The following is a 20857-nucleotide window of genomic DNA, read 5'->3' on the forward strand; positions in this document are numbered from 1 at the left end:
AGAAAGGGTTTTATGTACTTGACAACGAGCCAAAAATCTACAGAATGAATGAACCGCTTGAAAATTGGATGTACTACTTGTCCACGAGTATTAAAGAAAAAAAAACTCGAACCAATGCGGGAAGAAATATATTCAAATTATAGAGAAAAAAAGAAAGAAGCGTGAGTCATTGCCAGACCAACCAGTTTGACATTAACACGTAAAATATGCTTTCTCGAAGTTGGTTTTTGATAATGAAAAGAGCTACGGCTGCTGTTTCAAAACGATCTAAAATTGCGTTTGCATCCATAAATGTCTTTACGTCAACCATAGAGTATAGCATTTCTTACTTTGTGCGAGCTTTCGCAGGTAGCGCAGCACTTAGCAGCCACATGGTATATATTGAATGAATAAGCTTTTATATACACTCCTACCTAAGCTGATTATGAAATTTCCTCGGTAAGAATAGCAATGAACAGGGGGGGGCGCACAGATAGATAGGACGAGAAGTCGCGCGAGATAGCGGCCGGCGGCTGCAACGAAGAAGTTGCGGGATTATACGGGCGACGAGTAAGCCGGTTGCGTAAGGATAATTATCTCGCTCTTCTGTTCCGTGTATATACGTAGAAACGAGTGTCGTTAAAATTACATGTGTCATTAAATCAACGAAACACGCTTATACCTTGTCGCTCGTCAACGCGTTTTATAATAGTACACGTAAACACTGCAGTAGTGCATGACGAGTTCGCTACAACACGCGACGACAAACACGTTTTGCTCGCCTTCTGTTATTTTTTCACTCGTTCGTCGTCGTTGGCAACGTTTTCGCATTTAAATGCACATGCAAACGTAAACACGTGTGTTGTGCGTATTCGTCGCGCACGTATGGTAATAAGATTACTTGATTCGGCAGATTCACGCTCGAGCCAAGTGTTTTTGCGCTAGGCTGCATCGCGCGCATGACTCGAGCGCTCGAATCTTATATAGCATTATTAATTATTGACTCTGGTGCACGCCCGTCGCAAGACGATCGTTTTTGCTTTCGAGCTTTGTTTGCATGAGGAAATTGAAATTTGAACCCTTTGAAGGTACTGGGTAGAGAAGAAATAAAAAAAATCTGATGTCAAAGGAGCAAATATAGTCATGCGAATGTGACGCGAATATTTATATCTTCCAGCAATATTGCACACGAGCAAATAGAAGATTCGATCGCGAATGAATTTGAAACTATCGGTCTCATATCGAGTATCTTCGTCATTACCGTACCCATCACGAAAGTTAATGATTGTGGTTCTTTTGTTACGTCGAAAGCAATTCGTATTTATGAAATTCATTTGAAAACATAATATAAATACAATATTCATTCGTGACCGAGATGAAAGCAGGAACGATCTACATTCTTGGGGTACAAAATGTGATGAAGGGCGCGTAGCATGAACGCGTTCATTACGCACTAAGGGCTTCGTGCAAAACTACCGCACCTCGAGCTCTAGCTTGTAAGTTAATTTAACGAAATTGAGCATTCGGAAATATCTCTCAAAGAGAAGCGTCGCAGCAGCACTAGCAGCAGCACGCGTGACGTATATTATTAAGCTCGGGTGCAGCGAAGTCCTGACGTTGCGGCTTTTCGTACTTTTCATGCGTAACAATGTTACATGATAACTTTATATGTTTTAAATCAACTAGTCTGAATTTTTCAGTGTAAATAATTTGTTTTTGCGTTAATTATTTTGCTTCTTAATGTACAATGTGCACTCTTTGAAATGATGTGGAAAATTGTGATTTTCGCAAGATTTTTATAAAGACTTACATTTATTAGTCGGTAAGACGGTTTTAAAATTTTCCTAGTATATTGTACAAACAGAGGCGTTACTGATCAGTATTTTTTAACCGATTGCAATTAATATGCAATTTTTATGTATTTTTTTTTAATTTTACATAAATTGGTACATTTAAGATGTATACAAATCATCCATAATGCATTATTTGTGGGTAGTTTACTGGTAAATATGAAATTGATACCAACATATTTGTGTAATTTGAAATGCTTCTGTCACGTCGCGGGGGCGACATGAGCATTTTAAGTGTCAAATATAATAAAAGTTTGAAATAATATTAGGAATAGTTATTATGCAACGGGAGTTGCACTGGCCTTGCATGATTCTGTGCCGAGCTCAAGTAGCCCATAGCACTGGCAATCGTTGAATTTGTGTTAATCATATATTTATTTACTGTATTTACCCTTTTATCTATATTTTTGATTATCACTTTCACACATGCAAAACGGAATACTGTTCATTGCATGGTGGCAGTGACTTGATGATTTTATTTTGTTATATATATATTTTTAAATAAGTATATATTTGAATTAGAGAAATAGAAATCATTTTGGAAAGAAGAAATAGAAATTACGTACTAATAAATAATATTGTTTATTACTCACATTCTTAAACTTCTATACAGATAATTGAAAGGTGGAGCGTGAATGGACAATCACGCACTTGTCGATCGGTAGCAGGTTGTAATGAGACTGAAGCTAATTTATGTACATTTGCAAGACGCTTACACAAAGGCTCTACGTTAGTGGAGGAAGCTACTGGTGTTTTATAATTTGATCCGATTCGAGCGCGTATGTGCGATTACTCATTCACTTCCAACCATCATTCTACTCTTTCGTTTGTTCGCTTCAATTATTATTTATTAATTATATAAAATTATTATAGTAATAATTACTGTTATATTCAATTTTGTTGTTCAAATTGTACCATTCACTAACACTTTGTTGCATTGCGTCTCATTCGTACGATCATTAGAAAATATATTAATAATAATTACATAAAATATCGGCTTATTCATGGCGATATCACACTTCGCTGCATCAGTAATGGACATGTATCGTTGACAATTAACTACACTCGTACTTTCGCCCCAAACGTTAAGTTACAAGTATTATGACAGTGAAAGTCAAGATATTCTAACGTTTGCCCTTCACCCCCGCACGTTTCTCGAGACTCGTCCTACGTACATGTGCAGGGCTACGAAATGCGTGCCACTGTTTACGTATCGGAGCCATTCTCCAACGCGTATGTATGCACGGTATAAAGTTTCAGCTCCTGACAGAGACACGTGAGAGGCACGGTTATGGCCAAAGGCTCGTATACACGGGTTTAGCACACGAATCGGAGTTAGCCTCTCAACTCGCGGCGCTACGACATCGTGTGTTAACTTGCCGCGCTCGACGCGTATATCGTGTATACAATTAAAACCATTGCCAGCTCGTTACATCGGGTGTCAGAGTCACATCTTACAGTATTAAGCTCCTGTTTAAGACCTTGTAGAGGACTTGAAATCGAAAATAATAGTCTTCGGGTTTGAATTAAATTTTATTCTTTTTTCAACGTTTTCTTAAATGTCTCATTTTTATAAGATTCCTCCGTCTATCGTCCAATATTGAATTATAGAGCACGCCAACCATGCCACGGCATACGGGCGGTATCGAAGAGAGATGCTAAATTTGAGTGTAATCATCAATTTTTATTTAAATGTTAATTGCATTTATATGTTAGAGATACGACAATGTAAAACAACTTATTGGTCACTCTCATATGTTTGCAGAACTTTGTTTTTTCACTTGCGATTTACAAGAATACGGAGATGCTCCATCTAGTGGTTACTTACAAACTAATTAGTGTTAATGACGATAATACATCTCAGAGAAGAACGTGTGTTAATTAAAGAATTATGATAATGAATTTTGGTGATTTGATACTGTTTTTGTATAATCAGTTCAAAATGATCTGTGTATCAAGGCCAACTAAATGAAATAATTGTTTAACGACAACTATTTACGTTACATTTTTGAGGTATAAATTATAATTATACTTGATGGTATAACACTTGAGTTATAGCTCGAGATTGCTCTTTTTCAATCAATTTTATAATTTCAGAATAATTTAAAATAAAAGGGTCGTCATGTTTTTTATGTACGAGGAAAAAACAATGTGAAAAATAACTCGAGCATAAATATCGTTGCTGGACTTTACATAACGACTGCTATGACTTACTTACTTTCACGATTTGTTGCATCAACAATAACAGCAGCAACAACAACAGCGTACTTTAGCAATTTACCTAGCGCAAGGTATACACATAAACGTCGTAAAACATAAACAAACGTGATCCAAAAGCAATGAACAAAGTTTTTTGGACTGAAAATTAATGAAGCGCGTCAAAAAGTTTGCGTTTGACGTTTGTGCAAGCTCGCGGCGTACGTATAAAAGCGAGAGAGCGTTTTATAATGATCGAAGTTGATCCTAAATTCATTATAAGTGTAATACTCGAGTGAATTCAACATTGACGCTCTATACCTTTTCTGTTGAAGTGGGCTCAGAGGTTGCAGTACCAGTGTGCAGGCACTTGTTGTGTGTATGTGTGTGTCTGTATCATTAATTGTACAATAATGGAGAATCGACGCTCGAAAACTCTGCAGTTGTTAAAAATCTATTCGCGTTCGTTCTCGTGGACGATGAAGCCGATTTTCATAAAGTTTTCTTTTAATTTTCGGCTGTCTCCTCGTGTTACACGCCAATACAACAATCGTTCGATCGACGGCAAGCGGACTCTCGTCCTGTATTAAAATTCGAAATACCAGAATAAAAATACTCGTTTTCGAGGGTTAATTTACGGCTGAGTGGCAAAAAACTGCGCAGTTGTCTGCAGAACAATGGGGGAAACTTGCAAAATACATCGTTAAATGCTACAATTGGCGTACACACTGTACATCGACCCAAATGAAGCCGCAACCCATCGCACGCTCTCGCAGCAACGTTAAAAATTGCCGTGGCACTTGCTGCGCGCACACGAATAAATACCCACCTACATACCGATAATTCCTCCTGTTTTTTTCCTTTTTGTCTTTTGTCTCTTCGAGCGAAATCGCACGCAACGACGACGTCTAACACGAGCATACTATATATCCACGATTCCAATGTATGTACTCAATGATACATGGTTGTCTGTAAGCGTGCGGGAACTAAACAATACCGGAATGCATGCCACACACAAAACAGTGATATACAATATATGGATGTAATCGAGTGGCGTTCAGTTATACAAAATTTATAATTAATTCACGGCCGAACGAGTGGGTTTTGTTTGCTGACAGCTCAGTGACCTGCGAACGACCTACTTTATCCCCGCTCGGCGCCTTTAGCAAGTTGCGATCGCGTATATATAAATGTAGGCAGGCTGCGAGATCCTTTCGCGGGGAGGCTCATGTCTATGAGGTATGTACCATCGTGCCTCTGCGAGCGATCGTCGTGCGTTTATCTTCGTTTGTGTATTTAGGAATCGAAATGATATTAACGAAAATTCAACGTGTCGTGAGTCGACGTACCAAAGTGTATAGAATTTCTAACTATATTCTCTCGTCTTTCTATGTATATCTGTTTTCGACTCGTGCACGCAGCTTCGATACATCGTTGTTGGACGAGCGAGAAAAATGATCCATTATTTAATCCAATTTTCAGATGGGAGCTTTTTTGCCTCGCGGCTTCTTCGAGCAAAAGAAACGCGTACATGCACACATACAAATTTATTCTGCATACGATAGCCACGGATAGCTCTTTTCATGCATTTTGAATCAATTTGGAATAATATGCAAATCGAATAGCCTCGCCAACGTATATGAAATATCGAAAAGCTCTCAATCCGACTTGGGTCTGCATTTATAACTCAGGGAAAGAGAGGGAGAGAAACGGTGAACATCGATACAATGCGCAGTTCCGTGGCAGGATACTTTTCTTTTCTTTTCTTTTTATGTCCGCCTTATGTGCGAACAAACACACACCCAGAGTCTATTCGTGTTTGTTTTTTTTTCGATTTTACGCCACTATTGTGACGTAGCTACGTCCAATCGTTCGTTTGTCCGACGAATTGTTTGCTCGGTTGTACAAACCGATAGTTGAATTCATCGTCGTGAATGCTATTGCATGTATGGGTGGTGTTTGTGTGGTTAAAAAATTTCTTGACAATGACAAGCTTATTATAAGCGATCCGTTGATATAAAAAGTCGCATAAGAAAATAATTGCTCGATAAAAGTGTCCAAGCGCAGTTTGTGTAATTAGTGATGCAATTAAAAAGTAAATCATGCACGTGTGCACCACCCAACGAGCTCGACCCCGAGAGATGAAAGAATTAATATAGCGCTTGTACTTCTAAGCTTTTTTCCGCTTGATCGACAATTATTTGAAATTGAAATGGAACCATGATTCCTGGACTTCATGATAAAAGTTAATTTTAAAAGGGGGGGGGGGGCGGGGCAAAAAAGAAATAAAGGAGAAAAAAGAAGAAGATAAAAAGTAATTGATCCATCGAGAACTGCATGTGCGCGCACTGCAAGTAAGAGACGCAGAAAGAAGAATTTAAAAGCAAATCTCAAACAAAAGAATCGGAAGAACTTGATCCGATCTCATCGAGGATCAATTGGTTTTATCGCCAAAGTCCTTTTGATCATCATAATCATCGTTGTCGTACCGTATGCTATATCTACTTTATACCGTCACTCCCGGGAAAAAGCGATGGTTCGTATATGGCTCTATGCACGTACAAAAGCTGCGCAGCACATCGAAGAGAGAGACAGCTTAATGAATGCCTCATCATCTTTGACCGTGAACGCGCGCGTATGCACGGAAGGAGCCGATGAAAGGTATACGAGGGAGTGCATAAGCGTAAGAGCAAAAGTTACTCTCGATGTATAAAACGCCTACTGTCAGGAATGACGACTCGGCCGGGCGAGCAATGCATATTATATATACTGGTCGGTGTCGACCCCGATTTCCTGCCTTGCTGCTGCACGAGACGGCCGGCAAGCGAGAGAGGCGAGGGAAAGAGATTACTACGAGATGGATACGATGTGGATGTACGTTGTACACGTGTATATAATATGCATAAAGGGCGCCGTGCTGCGCATCATTCAATATTCTTAATCCAGATCCTGATCCTTTTTGATTAACCCATGTCTCTCTCTCTCTCTCTCTCTATCTTTTTAGTCGTGCTATATATTATATCTAGCTACCGTAGTTAAATACTGTATATTGCTATGTCGATTCGAGATATAACGAGTGGCTTTTTTTTATCTCGATTCACGAGTGAAAATTCAACGTAATTAGCCGAGATTATATCGAGAGTGAAATATAGTTTCGGTGCACCTATTACATCTTATCTCGTATTTCATCACATTTACATCGTTAATTGATAAAAAGAATCATATATAAAGATGCATACGTGTCATGTTCAATAGTACAAATATCATTATATAAAAGCATTACATACAAGGCCACCCGGGCAATTCTTTGCCCCAGCTTTCTAAGCCCTTCAATCGAACGAATCTGCCTTTCATGCGATCGAGAGAAAAGAGAAAGAGAGAAAGAGAAAGAGTAGGTCAAACAAAAAGCGCGACGTAGAAATTCGCCACAGTTTCAGTAGTAAGGTCCACCTATGTGCAGACGTCGGCGCGCGTACCGATTCGTTATATACGTTATACATGAACTTCAGTGCAGTAGCGCTGCTACGCGCTTAGTCTCTTGCTCTCTCTCTCTCTCTCTCTCTCTCTCTCTCTCTCTCTCTGTCTCTCTCTATGCTCATACCCTCTGCACAATAGAACTCGCGCAAGACCACCCACAACGAGGTAGTTATATATGACTTACGTATAAAGGGCGTGTGTATGCATGTACGTTCGATAAAGGCAAGCCGGAAATTCGCGTAACACAGAGGAACACAGAAGATTTCGCGATGTTTAATTGATATATGTGCTTTATGCCAATCGAGGTATTTAGAGACAGTTGATTGAAGAGCAGTAGCTATAAAAAGAGACAGAGAGACTGCAGCGTGGGCAGAGGCGGAACCGTAGATGCTTCAAAATTGCGAGTGTAGTGGTATTCGTAGTAGTCGTAGCAATCGTGCTTGATCTCGATTTTAATCCGTAAAAGCACAAAACGAGTGATGAGTTCGGTCGCAATACACGACGGAAATTTTTGCTTCGACGAAGACGAAAATATGAATATACCGGGCTACTGATGAATGCTGATGCTGCTGTGTTGCTACTGAACGGCATCAAGTGTTCCGACGATGAATTTCGCGAGTCTCTTCAGAAAACTCTTGGCTCCGGTCGAGTATAATCATTATCAAACGATTCGATGTACTTGCTCGGTAAATAGAGTACGAGCAATTCGTAAAAGTATTCATTTATCTGTAATTTTTTTCCTCGAGTGTTAATCGATGCGCGTTTACGGTGCCGTACACTCGACGAAGTTTAATTGCTTGATAATGTGGGTGGCAGTGGAGAAAGAGAACCGAGATAAATTTACAGCAATTTACAACACGAGCGGAGGAGAGTCGGACTTGGTCCAAGAAAAACAATCGAGGAAAAGTAAAATAGGTAGTGTGCCTGCGCGCCAAACGATGCGGCTTGCACAAGCCCATAAAGCTTAGCATAATTTTTCATTAGAAATGCCAAGGGTATAGAGCCGCGGCGCAAATTGCCACAGTTGCAGCAAGGAGCTCGCTATGTGTATAAGCCTGCACTGCCATCGGGTCGCGCGCGACAGTACCGCCCATGGCCATGCACATTTATATGTTAACGTAGAGAAAACATACGCACGCTCGTGCGCGAGGGAAAGGCAGTCGGAAATTATTCTCCGAGCAAGTGAGCGAGCGAGCTGCGACTGAGAGAAAAAGAGGTTTTTATAATCGAAAGCACTGGAGCCAGAAAATTTGAATAAGAAGTGTAGTTGCATAGCTCGCAGTGGTACTAGTAGCAGTAAAAAAACGCGACTATATGCAAAAAAAGAAGTGAGCGAAAGAGAAGTGGTGGTAGTAGTAGTAGTAGTAGTAGTAGTAGTAGTAGTAGTAGTAGTAGCAGCTGCCTTTTGTCCACGAGAGGGACAAAAGAGTAGATGCCAAAACAGTCATAAAAATAATACGTCGCACTCTTATATACCTACAAAAAAGCTCTTTTACTCCTCCTTCTCCTCCTCCTCTCTCACTTTTTGCGCGCGAAGGACGTTGTTATTCGACGAGGTGTTCTATCGAAAAAGCTAGAGGAGATAGAAGCCGAGCAACGCACTGCGTTCAAAGGAAATATGTGTTATTAGAATTTTTAAGGGATCGATGTGCGCATTATAGATAGATGAATGCGACTGCTTTTTCTCGACTCGCGCGGACCGTCCGTTGAGTTGTACGTAACGCGTACTATTTCAAAACCTTTTTCAACCTGACCTACTGGCCCGTGTGCTTAATTCTTCATATTATTACTAGATGCGATCGAACTTTACACTGAATTTACCAAAAAAATCTAATGGATAATGTCAAATTTAGCGAACCCTAAGTCTCTCATTATTTTTATGTGCGAATTTTAATATACGTAGGGTAAAGCTCGCGTCGTAGCTTTTTGACGTTGTTCACGGCTCATGTTGAGTGATAGACAATCTTGTTATAAGCACTATAAAAAATATGCGGCGAAGAAAAAATTAAAAGTACATTTGTATGGGGGTTATTGGAATCTGTATCTAACGATGCACCTTACTTTTCATGTCAATTTGTATGCAGCATATTGCGAAAAGTATAATTATTGCATGTATCCAAAACTGGTCATTTACTGGTTGAAAGCGGTCAATCACTGCGTAAAGTACCCGATAGCTCTCATTCTTTATCAAAAAAAAAAAAAGAGAAAAAATTCCGTGCCTCCCCGCGCTATATGCCGAGCTGCCACTGCAATACTCTCGATGCGGAAAACATCAGATTACATTGAAACAAACTGACAAACGGAACTAAAACAAAATCGTAAACCTTTAGTCGATACTGTCTTTCACTTTTATCGCGCCCGCCAACGGTTTGTTATTTCTTTCGTTAAACTGTCATTTTACTTCAATTTTCATTCGGAATGACAACTTTTTTTCCATGCTCACACACACATATACCACTCGATGAAAAATAAAAAAGAGAGAAAGGAAAAAAAGAGTGTAAAAAAATTGTTCACAAATCTCTGCAGCGACGTGCGAGAGCGCGCGCGTGCCCGCGTGAGCTAGATTTTTCAGAATAATTTCATTTCGCGCTTTCAATGCAAAACGCGAAACGCAGGGGAAAAAACGTTCAAAGGGACGCGGAGTCGAGTTTCTTTTATTATTATTTTGCTGTTGTTACTTTTACACGTTTGTTATAGTTTGTGAATTTACGCAGCAACAATTTATCATACAAAATTATTTTAGCGCGCATATTTACACACGTTCACAAAAGAGCTGTTAGCTGCGAATGAAAGAAAGGGGGAAAATCATGTTTAGCTATTTGTACGCGTTAAGTGAAGCGCCGCCTATGTACAATACACGCTTATTCTACTCGCCAATAGCTAGTTGAAAGAGTCTCGAGAGCCGGAAAAAGGACAAAATACGACGAAATTACCGTGGAAGCAAACTGAGCTCGGAAATTCAGTTTGCGTATGCGTGTACACGAGCGCGCGCGTGCGAGTGGAATTTGTCGATACGATGAGTGAACTGTATTATACGCCGCGTACCTCCTGCCGCTGCTGTTGCCAAAATTGATGGACGGCGCATATGCGCGCGAGAGAGGCAAAAACTAAAGTACATTATGAACGAGTAAAAGTTTTTCACACGGCTTGTTGTGGTCATCGTTTCGTTAAGCATCAAATTAACGCGCAATAATTCTGTCGTGCAAGTGTGTACTTGCACGCGCGGCAGCATAATTGAGCTCGTTACGTACGCCAAACGAAAAAAAGTTATAAAGAGAGCGTGAAAAAGCGCGATGTACTAGAGAGTAAAAAAAAAGGTAGAGAAAAAAGCTCTCCGACACTATGTAGCATGCACTGTAGCACGCGTCCGAGCCGAGGCCGAAGGTCAGGTAGTTGGGATTATCAATCGAACGGTAATCGCAATCAGACTCCCAAGTTAGCAGCTGGATAGTCAGTAGGCAATATGCCTTTCAAACTTGTCTCTCTCTCTCGCTCTCTAACACTCGCTCGCCCGCGAGTCTCAATTACTCGGGGAGCATCGATCAAAAGCTACTATCTGCTGCTGCTGCTGCTGCTGCTGCTGCTGCTGCTTCTATGTGTGTGGATATGTGTATGTGCACAAGCTCCATTACTGCCAATACTGGCAGTGGAGCACGGGAACTGTACAAGCTACAAACGCGCATATTGCATACGGACATACGTACAGAATATTTTGTACTTGTGTGCAGATGTGTGCATGTGCTCGTGTTACCAAGATAAGCGATATTAATCACTCGAGTGAAATCAAGCATGTGCTTTTGTGGAGACATAGAAAGCGAGAGAAACAGTGAGATAAAGTCATCTATCGATATCGTCCAAGCTGAAATGTCAGCTTTTACAAAGCTCAGCGCTCTCCCCTATAGATACTTTTTGCGAATTTGTTTTCATACCACTTTCTCTCTCTTTGCCTCTTTCTTTCTCTCTATTTCTCGCTCGCTCCTCTTCCATTGCACTCACAGTAAAAAGCTATTACTACTTTTAAAAAGTCATCCACGAGATAAACTCTTCGAGTAGCGAGGGTACTTTTGTTCGAGGAGAAAAATGCTTTTCCCGAATCCCTCGAATATAATCAGGGGCTTTGAAGAACGAGAAAAGGAAGAAAGAAAAGAAAAATAAATCAAAAGGACTCGAATTGTAAGAGGAAGATATTCGATATCTATTATCGAATCAGTTGATTGGGAGCTTTAAAATTTTGACGGCTCGTCCACCCTCGACTCTTGTGACGGCTAGGTCAATTTTTTTTTCCTCCCGCTGCGTCGCCGAGAAACAAATAACACTTGTCGGATCGAATGTACATATATAGGTGCAGGAGTACTCGCGGCTGATGGCACACAATATATGTCATCCTGAAGAAGGTGTGTATGTGTATGCGCGTCTATATAGCACTATACAGCCAGTAGTGCAGCGCGCGGAGTTGCAGGCGCGAAATCGAAGCTCTGCACTCGCGCGCGAGTAGTGCGAATACGAGGCAGCGTGGTACAGTCGAAGCTGCGGCAGAAGTGGCAAGGCAGCGGCACTACTTAAGGGAATACCTCGGCGAGAGGAGCTGAGAATATTTTCTGTGAAGAAACGGGCCAACTAAATGAAGATTGTGTACGTATGCTATGTGTGTGTATGTGTGTGTGGGAGCGAGTGCAAGAGTGAGAGTGAGCGAGCGAGATGAATCGAGAGGGGGTAAACCGGGTTGAAAAGCGACCCAGTTAACGCTTGGGGGCGGCTATCGCAATCCTCTTGCTCTCTCTCTCTCTTTCTCTCTCTCACTCACTCACTCAGTGCTCGCTCTCACGTATACTCTTCTCTCCAGCCCGGTATGACCCGGTTTTCATCTCGCTCTGGTCTTTGCTCCGTTAGCCGACTTAACTGTCCTAAGGACAGACTCACAGACTCTCTTACTCTCTCTTTCTCTCTCTCTCGCCAGATTTTGAGTACCTATAGGCGTTCCAAGGTCGTCTTATATTGCTCGATCAACATTTTTCCTAGCTCTTAAATTCTAAAGTTTTCTCGATTGACGGAAAATTGTTGCGCGAGAACAGACAAAAAGAATTGACGAATTTATTGTTCATATAATGGAAATTTTTCATAGAAAAATGTAACGTCAAGTTACCTATATGTAACAATATGTTTGATTGAGTATTTAATTATTTAATTTTAGCCAATCTACAGTGCGTTCAACATTTTTTCATATAGCCTCGAGCTTATGTAATCGTTAAATACATTTCTTGGCGTAAAAATTTTTTCTAAACGTCAGCAATGATTTGCCGTATAATACGTTGATAAAATAGAAAAGGAAAGAAAAAGAAAGAGAAATAAAAAGAGAGAGGGAGAGAGAGAGCAGAGTGACTGCTGGCTGCAAAGAAGAAAAGCGGCTTTGCATGATTGCGATTGGATTTGAGCCTGTTGGTTCTTTCGGAGAAATTAATCCCAATTTTATTGAATATTCATGGATCAGTAGTCCTGCGTTGGATCTCATGAGCTCATACCAGCCAATCTGCTTTATTTCTCCTGCTTTCCATTACGACTGTCTGTATATATTATTTTTTCTCCCGATCAGTTGAAGTACGTCGCAAAAAATCTCGCATTCGCGCTGAAACAAGAATAACAAAACCAAAGAGAAAAGTAAGAACATAGAAATCAGAGATGCGTCGCGAGGCGCGCACTCCGAGAAAATCCTTTCATTGGCGCGCGAATTACCTAGCAATTTCTTTTTTCCATCAGTGCGGAGCGCAATCCTCTCCCACGTACATTTTACCGGTACACTCCTCCGCGCCTCAAGACGCAGTAGTTCCACGAAGTAGCTTCGTTTCTCTCGTATTGTTTCATTCGCTTCATTTCATTATTCCTGACGTAGTTTTCAACAACAGTTTCCCTCTTGTAGCAGCATGAAAAAAAAACGTAAAAAAAGGGGGAAAATGGCATTACGTACCGCCGCTGTTGCTGTGCATTTGCCCGTTTCGTAAAACTATTTTTCAACTCCAATATTTCATCTGTCAAAAGGATCGCGCCTGCGTGCATTTATGTGTGCGTGTGTATATGTGCATCACAAGGGAAACCTTTGAATGAGCCATGCGGGCTCCGGCGAGAGTAAACTTTGAAATCGGCTTAAATTTGCGCTTTTCGATCTTGTGCATATTACTCGAGTTTTTAAATGAATTTGCCTCCTCCTTGGATAGAGGCAACTAGACATGCGCGCAAAAGCTTAAAGTTTAAACCAAACGTGGAATCATTTCTAATTAAGATTCGATAAATCCGATGCATGCACAGTTTATGTGTACATGTTCAAGTTTACGCTGTAACGAGATCGAAGCTTAATATCGCTGTGTGCAGCGTAATCGCGTATACATTCTACACTATATACGTTGCACTCCGAGACGCGCAAGTGTACGTAAATTAAGTCAATTTTTTCCAAAAAAGCAACTCATTTGCTAATCGCATTGTAAATCAAGCGGAGCTCGAGTTAAATTTTCCGAAAATTCGTACATTTGTACACGCATACGTATGTATATGTTTCTGGAAGCGATTTATGGCAATCAGTGCGAAACGTACTCACGGCAGTAATTAAACGAAAAGATCCACGCGGATAGTAGCACGAGCTCTCCTGCATACAGCAGCAGCTGCAGCCAGCAGTGCAACTACAAAGCTGCTGCGCGCACGTAACCGTACCCAAACGAGCTTTCGTGCACAACAATCCTTGCGCTTCGTAGTCAGTTGTAAGGAGCAATTTGACGATTTTATAAGCGAGCTCAAGGAGAGACAATAAGGAGCGCATAAGGAGCGAGAGAGAGAAAAAAAACGAGAGTAATTAGGAAGATTTTGTAACGCTTCCTGGGGCGCGAGCTGTGTTGTGTCTGCGGTTGGCACCCGACGCGCTACATCTATTATATATAATTATATACGGCGATCGTGTGTCTGGCGAGTATTAAGACGACGGCCGCCGCCGCCGAGCAACTGCTGCTATAAAGAGAGCTAAGAGAGCTTCTAAGCTCTCTCGACGGGTGCTGTGTAGTATAAAAACTTTTAATTAACAAGCCACTCTTGATAATGACCGAGTCGTTGGGCCGATGAGAATCTTCGACCCTCGACTGTTCTGAACTATACTAGATTATAATATATTTAGTACTTCTACTAACGTATTCGTACATGTTTATGTTTGTTGCAGCAGTATGCCTAACGACAATACGACTGTGTGCGGCTGCGGGGTCGTGCTCGACCTGCCGAAAGCTCGTTACGGCAAGGCCACGACACCGACTCGCAACTGCAACATATACATCCCGAGAAACGGAAAAGAAAACGGCAGCGGTGGTGGGCATCATCATCGCTCGGGCAAAACCACGAAAAAGACGTCGGAATCGATGGAGCATCTGTCGATGAGGGGCCGCGGCCCCAACAGTAGAGCCTCCGACATGGGCAGCACCAGCTCCGTCGCCGAGCATCAGTCCTCCAGGTATAGCAGTAAAAACGGCAGCGGATGCAGCAACGGTAACACCAGCAACAAAAAAGACAAACGATTCAGCTCGGGGAGGCGGACGCGTAGCGCCGAGAGAATCTCCGAGTCACATTACACGTATATCGGTGAGTCCTTGAGAAAAGATCTATAATATTTGTAATTTATCGCGATGATGGGATGGATCGGTGAATGCGATCCTTGCTTAATTTAAATACGGATACTCCATTGCTACTTCGAATGATGCAGTCGGAGTTACCACTAAGTAATTCGCGTGCGCCAAATCTCGCCAATGTATACCATTGTGTACCTTAATATCATTTCAAAATATACGAGTTCCTGTTTAACTTGGCTCGCAAACGTGAAAGATACGCGTGTTTGGTTCCTGTTTATACTTTTTTCATACATACAATTATTTTCCTTTCTTCACTTGTGGATTTACTGACAAAGGTACACGCCATCTAGTGGTGGAAGTTTGAAGTGGTCAAAAAACGGATTGAAAATTTTTGAAATATTGAAATGGTCATTTTCAGTATACAAGGTCATTTTAAATTAAATCAATTAGTATGAACAAATTCATCAATCGTAATGTGTTTTAAAACATTGCAAATACTAATCTTTGGATCTTTGGAACATTATAAATGTTGAGAATTTCTGTACCAAGGTTACTTTAAATTTATTATGAACACATCGATTTTCAGAAATTGTTTATAAATTGAGTTTTCATTCATTCTGACATACCAAAATGACAAAGAAGTCAGAATTTTCATAAATTGACAATTTTATTGAAATATACTGTTTAGATCCTATTGATATAGGACTAACTAAATTGTTTTGATAATGCGTTTACATCTTTCCATACGTTCGCCATCTCACCGTCATTAATCTCATCACATTACGGGTCAAAGGGTCTAATTATTAGCCAATATCAAAATAAAACTAATTCTCAGTGAAATTGAATGACCAAAAAAATAAATCAATCTATTTTTTATATTTCTGATTTTTTGGCCTTCTAGTGGTATTATTTGATATTGTAAGTAAGCTTTGTAAACTTTTTGGTGAAAGCAAGAAAAAATTCAACTAAATTCGATTTATATTTTATATTTCTCTTTATAGTAAAAAGATATATATCGTACTTTTTTCTTTAAGTTACTCAAGGTGAAGTTAGAAATTTTTTGAATACTTGGAATAAGCATAAATTTTGGATAAATACCAATTTTGGGCCTCTAAAAAATAGTCGTAGAAGGTTTTCAAAAATTCTTATAAAGTTTGGGAATATAAGTGACATCAAAAACAATAAGTTTTTAATTCAAAGCAAAACAAAATTTTTTAGGACACTCGATTTCACAAAAGTCAGTCGCATGTGTATGAACGATAGAAAAGTGCTTCGTTAAACGAACTCTGAGTCAAGCGAGCTTACGCTTCGATGGGGACCGGGGTGAAGAGAGAGACAAGCAATAGTTTTTGAAGTAGTCTTTGTACGCACGATCACGGTCGATTTAGCTTTGAACATTTCGTAGTATACAAAGTGTTCGGAGCGACCACGTCGATGACAATAATCGGGAGATTCCAGCGTTAGCGCATGACATGTAAAGTTAAAAATTTAATCATTTTTTTGTTTCTATTGCATCCAACTTTTTCCACATTATAATTTATTCGTGCGAGGATAAGATGCGTTAATGTACGTTGCAACCGCGCGCACGTCGCAAAAGAGTTGAAATATGATTTCCGCGCGGGTCGGCGCTCGTACAAGAGGTAAAAAGAGAGTAGGGGAATGGAAAAGGTAGCTTCTTGATACGACGACGACGAGGAGGACCGAGTAAAGCGTGTAATTCACATTAATTCCAACTTATAAAATGTTTAACGCATGCGAGCAGGCGAGCGAGCTACAGACCAAACATTAATTAAACGGAAACGTCGAGCTGTGCCTGCGACCGCGCGCGGGGCTCTGCTTCAATGTACATTATACGAGTATCCTTTATGAAATCATCGATTTGCACATTATATTTATTCAATGAACGAACGTTATATAGCACTGCCACATTCGCAGCTCTCTCAGCGTTCGCGAGTATATACAAATACGTACCGTCTATATGTGTGTGTACATAGACGATAGGTTATCGATTTGTCTTTGCGCGCGACTGCTAACCTAATTAAAACTTGGCGAAAAAAAGTCAATGTAGGCATGCAGGTCTCTCTCTCTCTCTCTCTCTCTCTCTCTCTCTCTCTCTCTCTCTCTCTCTCTGTCTCTCTCTATGTTGAAATAATAAATTGCGTGGAAAGCTCGGAGACGAGGGTTAATTTAAGTTGCTGCCTTTCAAGTTGAATAGCTATGGATAAAGCGAGTTAACCGCTGCCACTGTTGTTGTGCAACATTGCAAGCTCCATATTCTGAGCTACCTTCTAAGAGTGTTTGTGTACGATTGAATGCGTGTGTATAAGTCAATCCTGCTGAGTTTTGAAAATTGAGCTTGGAAATAATGTGGTTTCAATAGATAAAGTATAAAATTGTTTTAAAAATGGTATGCATATTTTTATGAATACATTTTTCCCAAAATATAATAAGGATTGAAAATACACTATGGATTTCAAATCCCTGCACTTTTTGAAAAATCCTTAAATTTAATGGAAAAGTAATGTAAAATTAGACAATAAAATTAAAGTAATCGTTGTTGACTTGTATTTAAGGTCCTTTTACATGAAATTTTTGTTCGAAATTTAAGAATAAATATTGATTTTTTTGCTTCCATTGCAATAAAACGTACAAAAAAGTAATCATATTTAAAGCCAATTTCCACCACTAGATGGCGAGTACCTTTAAATCTGTAAATCTGCAAGTGGCGAAGTAAAAATACTTGTATAAGTCAAAACACGGTTTAGATTTAATCTTGAATAAACAGGCGATTAACCTTTTAAAATGTATTGTACAATATCAAATTCTTATTGATAATTTTTGTCTCCTCCGATTACGTCTGCGCAGACTCTGGCTCGAGTATCGCAAGCATTCGGGACAGCGCCATAGCGGAGCATCTGTACTGCACGATCGACGGCGAGGATGACGACGACGACGGCAACAACGTGATCGTCGAGACTCGTGCCCCGCAGCAGCCACCACAACAGTCCACAACGTCGGCGACGGCGGCGTCAGCCCCGACGACGACGACGACAACGACAGCGTCCAATAACGCGATTAATCAGCAGCATTCGACGCAAGCCGCCCAGCAGCAACAGCAGCAACAGAACAATCGCCCGATGCACGCGATCCCATCGATGACCTCGCCGCCGCCTACTTACGACGTCGTCATCGCCAAGACTTGGCAGGTGCGTTGTGCACGAGAAATTACATTGATTTAGAGATAAAACGTTCGTCGAGTTTTTCGCTTTCTTTCTCGATCTAAATGTCTCATTGATTTGCGTTCGCTAAATGCGATACTACTATGGATCGAGAGATCTAATTAAGCCGCTCGCTGATCCTCGAGCAAACACGTATAAGCTAATAATGCGTCGCGAGCCGCGATGCTACAAACACAACACACACACACACAAAGCTAGAATCCCCATTCGTATAGATACATAAGCGTACGTAACATTATAATATAATCGTGCCAGAGTTTCGCGATTAGGTATGTATCAGCTTTAAATGTATGCCATGTAAAGGCGCGGCCTCGCGCTCGAGCTTTATTGCTCGCTAATTTCTCTCTGCTCGCAGCTGCGTTAATGGTACACCGAATTTCGCAAATGTTCCCCTTCTCACAACGTACGCAGTAGTGGCCGCTGCTTGCTCGTTTGCTTTCAACAAAATCCGAGTATATATATAAATATATATGTGGCGCTGCACACGTGCACGGACAAAAAGAGACACGCAATTAGCCATCACCCTTTAACAATCGCGTACGAGTGCGTTCAAACATAAAACTTATTTTTGAATCCGCACGTGCGCTACGTTATATTACGCATAACACGCGGCAAACGATGAAGGGCAAAGCCAATGCTGTAAACTCGATATATCTATATGTATATCTAAATATGTATAAACATAGAATAGATGCAAGTACGCGCCCATAAATCTTCCCCTGGGGCACGATCACCAGCTAATTTAGCGAAAACAAAAAGGAATTACGATCTCGTTATATCCGCGCGCGTGGAAGGTGTATAAAATAATAAGCTTTTCGAATCAGCGGTGGCGATGGCGTCGTGGCCGTTCGGTTCAAGCGAGCTTTTATACACGTGTGGTATATAGTCTCGTAAAACGCGCTTAACGAGCTTTAAAATACGTGGCAAATAGTCTTGGCATCTCGATGCCCTTGGTCCCCGTTCCCCTTCCCTTCCCTTACCCCTTCTGGCCGAATATGTACACACATCCAGCGCGCAAGCCACGAGAGAGCAATATAGCGCACGAGCTAGTATAGGTAGTACGTAGAGTCAAGGGAGAAATGCAAATTCCTCGGAGCCTCGAATGCCCATCCTAATTTGGGTCATATAAGCGCTATACGTTGGTGTGTATGTGTGTGTGCGAGGGCGAGAGCCAGAGAGTGAGATAGAGAAGCTTGCATTCATACACATACACCCTTAGCTGCCGCGTGCGTTATGGTATAATAGTGCGAGCGGTACGTTGGTAAGCAGCTCGTGTAGTGCGTATACATGTGACCATGTGTGTGTGCACTACACATGTACGTAATATCGAGACGCGCAGACGGCGGCGACTACGACGACGACGCCTGTATAGAGATGAAAGTAGATTATGTGCATGCACTTCGCTGCCGTAATGGACGTCGCAGAAGCAGCAGCAGTAGCGACGACGCGCGAGTTGTAATTGATTGCACTAGATACGCGCGAGCGTCGAAGAGAGAGAGAGAGCGGCGAGCTTTTGCGGCTGGGCCATTGCACGCGGTATATCGTACGCATAGGCATCGGCTTTCGAGAAAATTCAGCAAAAATACCATTAAATAAATTGGTGTTGCTGTAGATTCTCTCTTTATCTTGTCTTTTAGAACGTATATAGCCGTAAGATAAACAAAACGATTATTGCGAAACATGCTGCTGTCGCGCGTTATTATAAGAACGCGTTGTTGCGAGCTTTTTCAGAGCTTAGGCTGCGGCGCGTTGCGAAACTTTTTAGCTGTGAATTGGTAATTGCCACCACAGACTACCCTTGTAAAAAAGTAGCAAAATTCCTGCAGGAATTTCTGCAGAAATTGCGCGACTTTTTTACAAGCGTAGTCAGTTTATATATTATTAATATTATAGATCAAAGCTAAAGATAAAAAGTAGGTTATTCCAAATGTCACTTAAATATGATCGGTTTCAAAATACTTGTAAGATAAGTTCATATTTGATCTTCGTTCAATTTAAAAGTAAGATAGGTCGTAAAAACAAAATATTTGCTATATTTAAAATGTATACTGTTGCCCAGCGTTTTGAAAGTGACGAGCTTTAGAAGGATTTTTGGAATAGTCTAGTTTGTGAACGTGTTTTATCTTTTGTAAAAGCTCAAACTCGAATCAAACTATATTACACCAAATTTCAAAAACGTGAAGGACTGGTTTATTTATGTATTTATCATCATTGTTACCATTTTTTTTTAATTTTACGTCAGCTACGCCTGCAACGCAATAATCACAATTTCGCAACAACGCCAACGCAGTTTTCCAGCTTCTTTTCCATCTCTTCGTCACCAATCAGTGAAATTCCCCGTTTTCCTAATGGAAATATGTAACTCGATTCATACAGTTACGGCAGTAAAAAAATAAACAAAAAAAACAACCAGCTTTTCGAGAGTTATCAAAATTCGGTTATATGGTTTTGGCTTTCTCTCTTTCTCTTTCGGAGACTGACCTACATTTTAAGCACATCGTATACGCGTCTGGCCGAGTGA

General features: G+C 40.7%; 1 protein-coding gene across 6 annotated transcripts in view; it reads left to right on the top strand.

The window, feature by feature from the left end:
* Positions 1-20857, top strand: part of LOC106660148 (rap-GAP domain-containing protein DDB_G0281809-like) — a 51288-nt gene that overhangs the window by 11544 nt on the left and 18887 nt on the right. For 4 of the 6 annotated variants that reach the window (XM_023460392.1, XM_023460390.1, XM_014383005.2 and 1 more), the window contains exons 3-4: positions 14698-15110; positions 17963-18303. In XM_023460392.1, coding sequence (XP_023316160.1) covers positions 14702-15110; positions 17963-18303 — 750 coding nt within the window. In that variant the 5' untranslated portion in view covers positions 14698-14701. Of the gene's footprint in view, positions 1-14697; positions 15111-17962; positions 18304-20857 lie in introns of those variants that run through there. The other 2 variants (XM_014383006.2, XM_023460393.1) reach the window with 2 other exon arrangements.

The sequence above is a fragment of the Trichogramma pretiosum genome, unplaced genomic scaffold (genome assembly GCF_000599845.2).
Source record: "Trichogramma pretiosum strain Unisexual culture from Peru unplaced genomic scaffold, Tpre_2.0 scaffold29, whole genome shotgun sequence".
Taxonomy (NCBI): domain Eukaryota; kingdom Metazoa; phylum Arthropoda; class Insecta; order Hymenoptera; family Trichogrammatidae; genus Trichogramma; species Trichogramma pretiosum.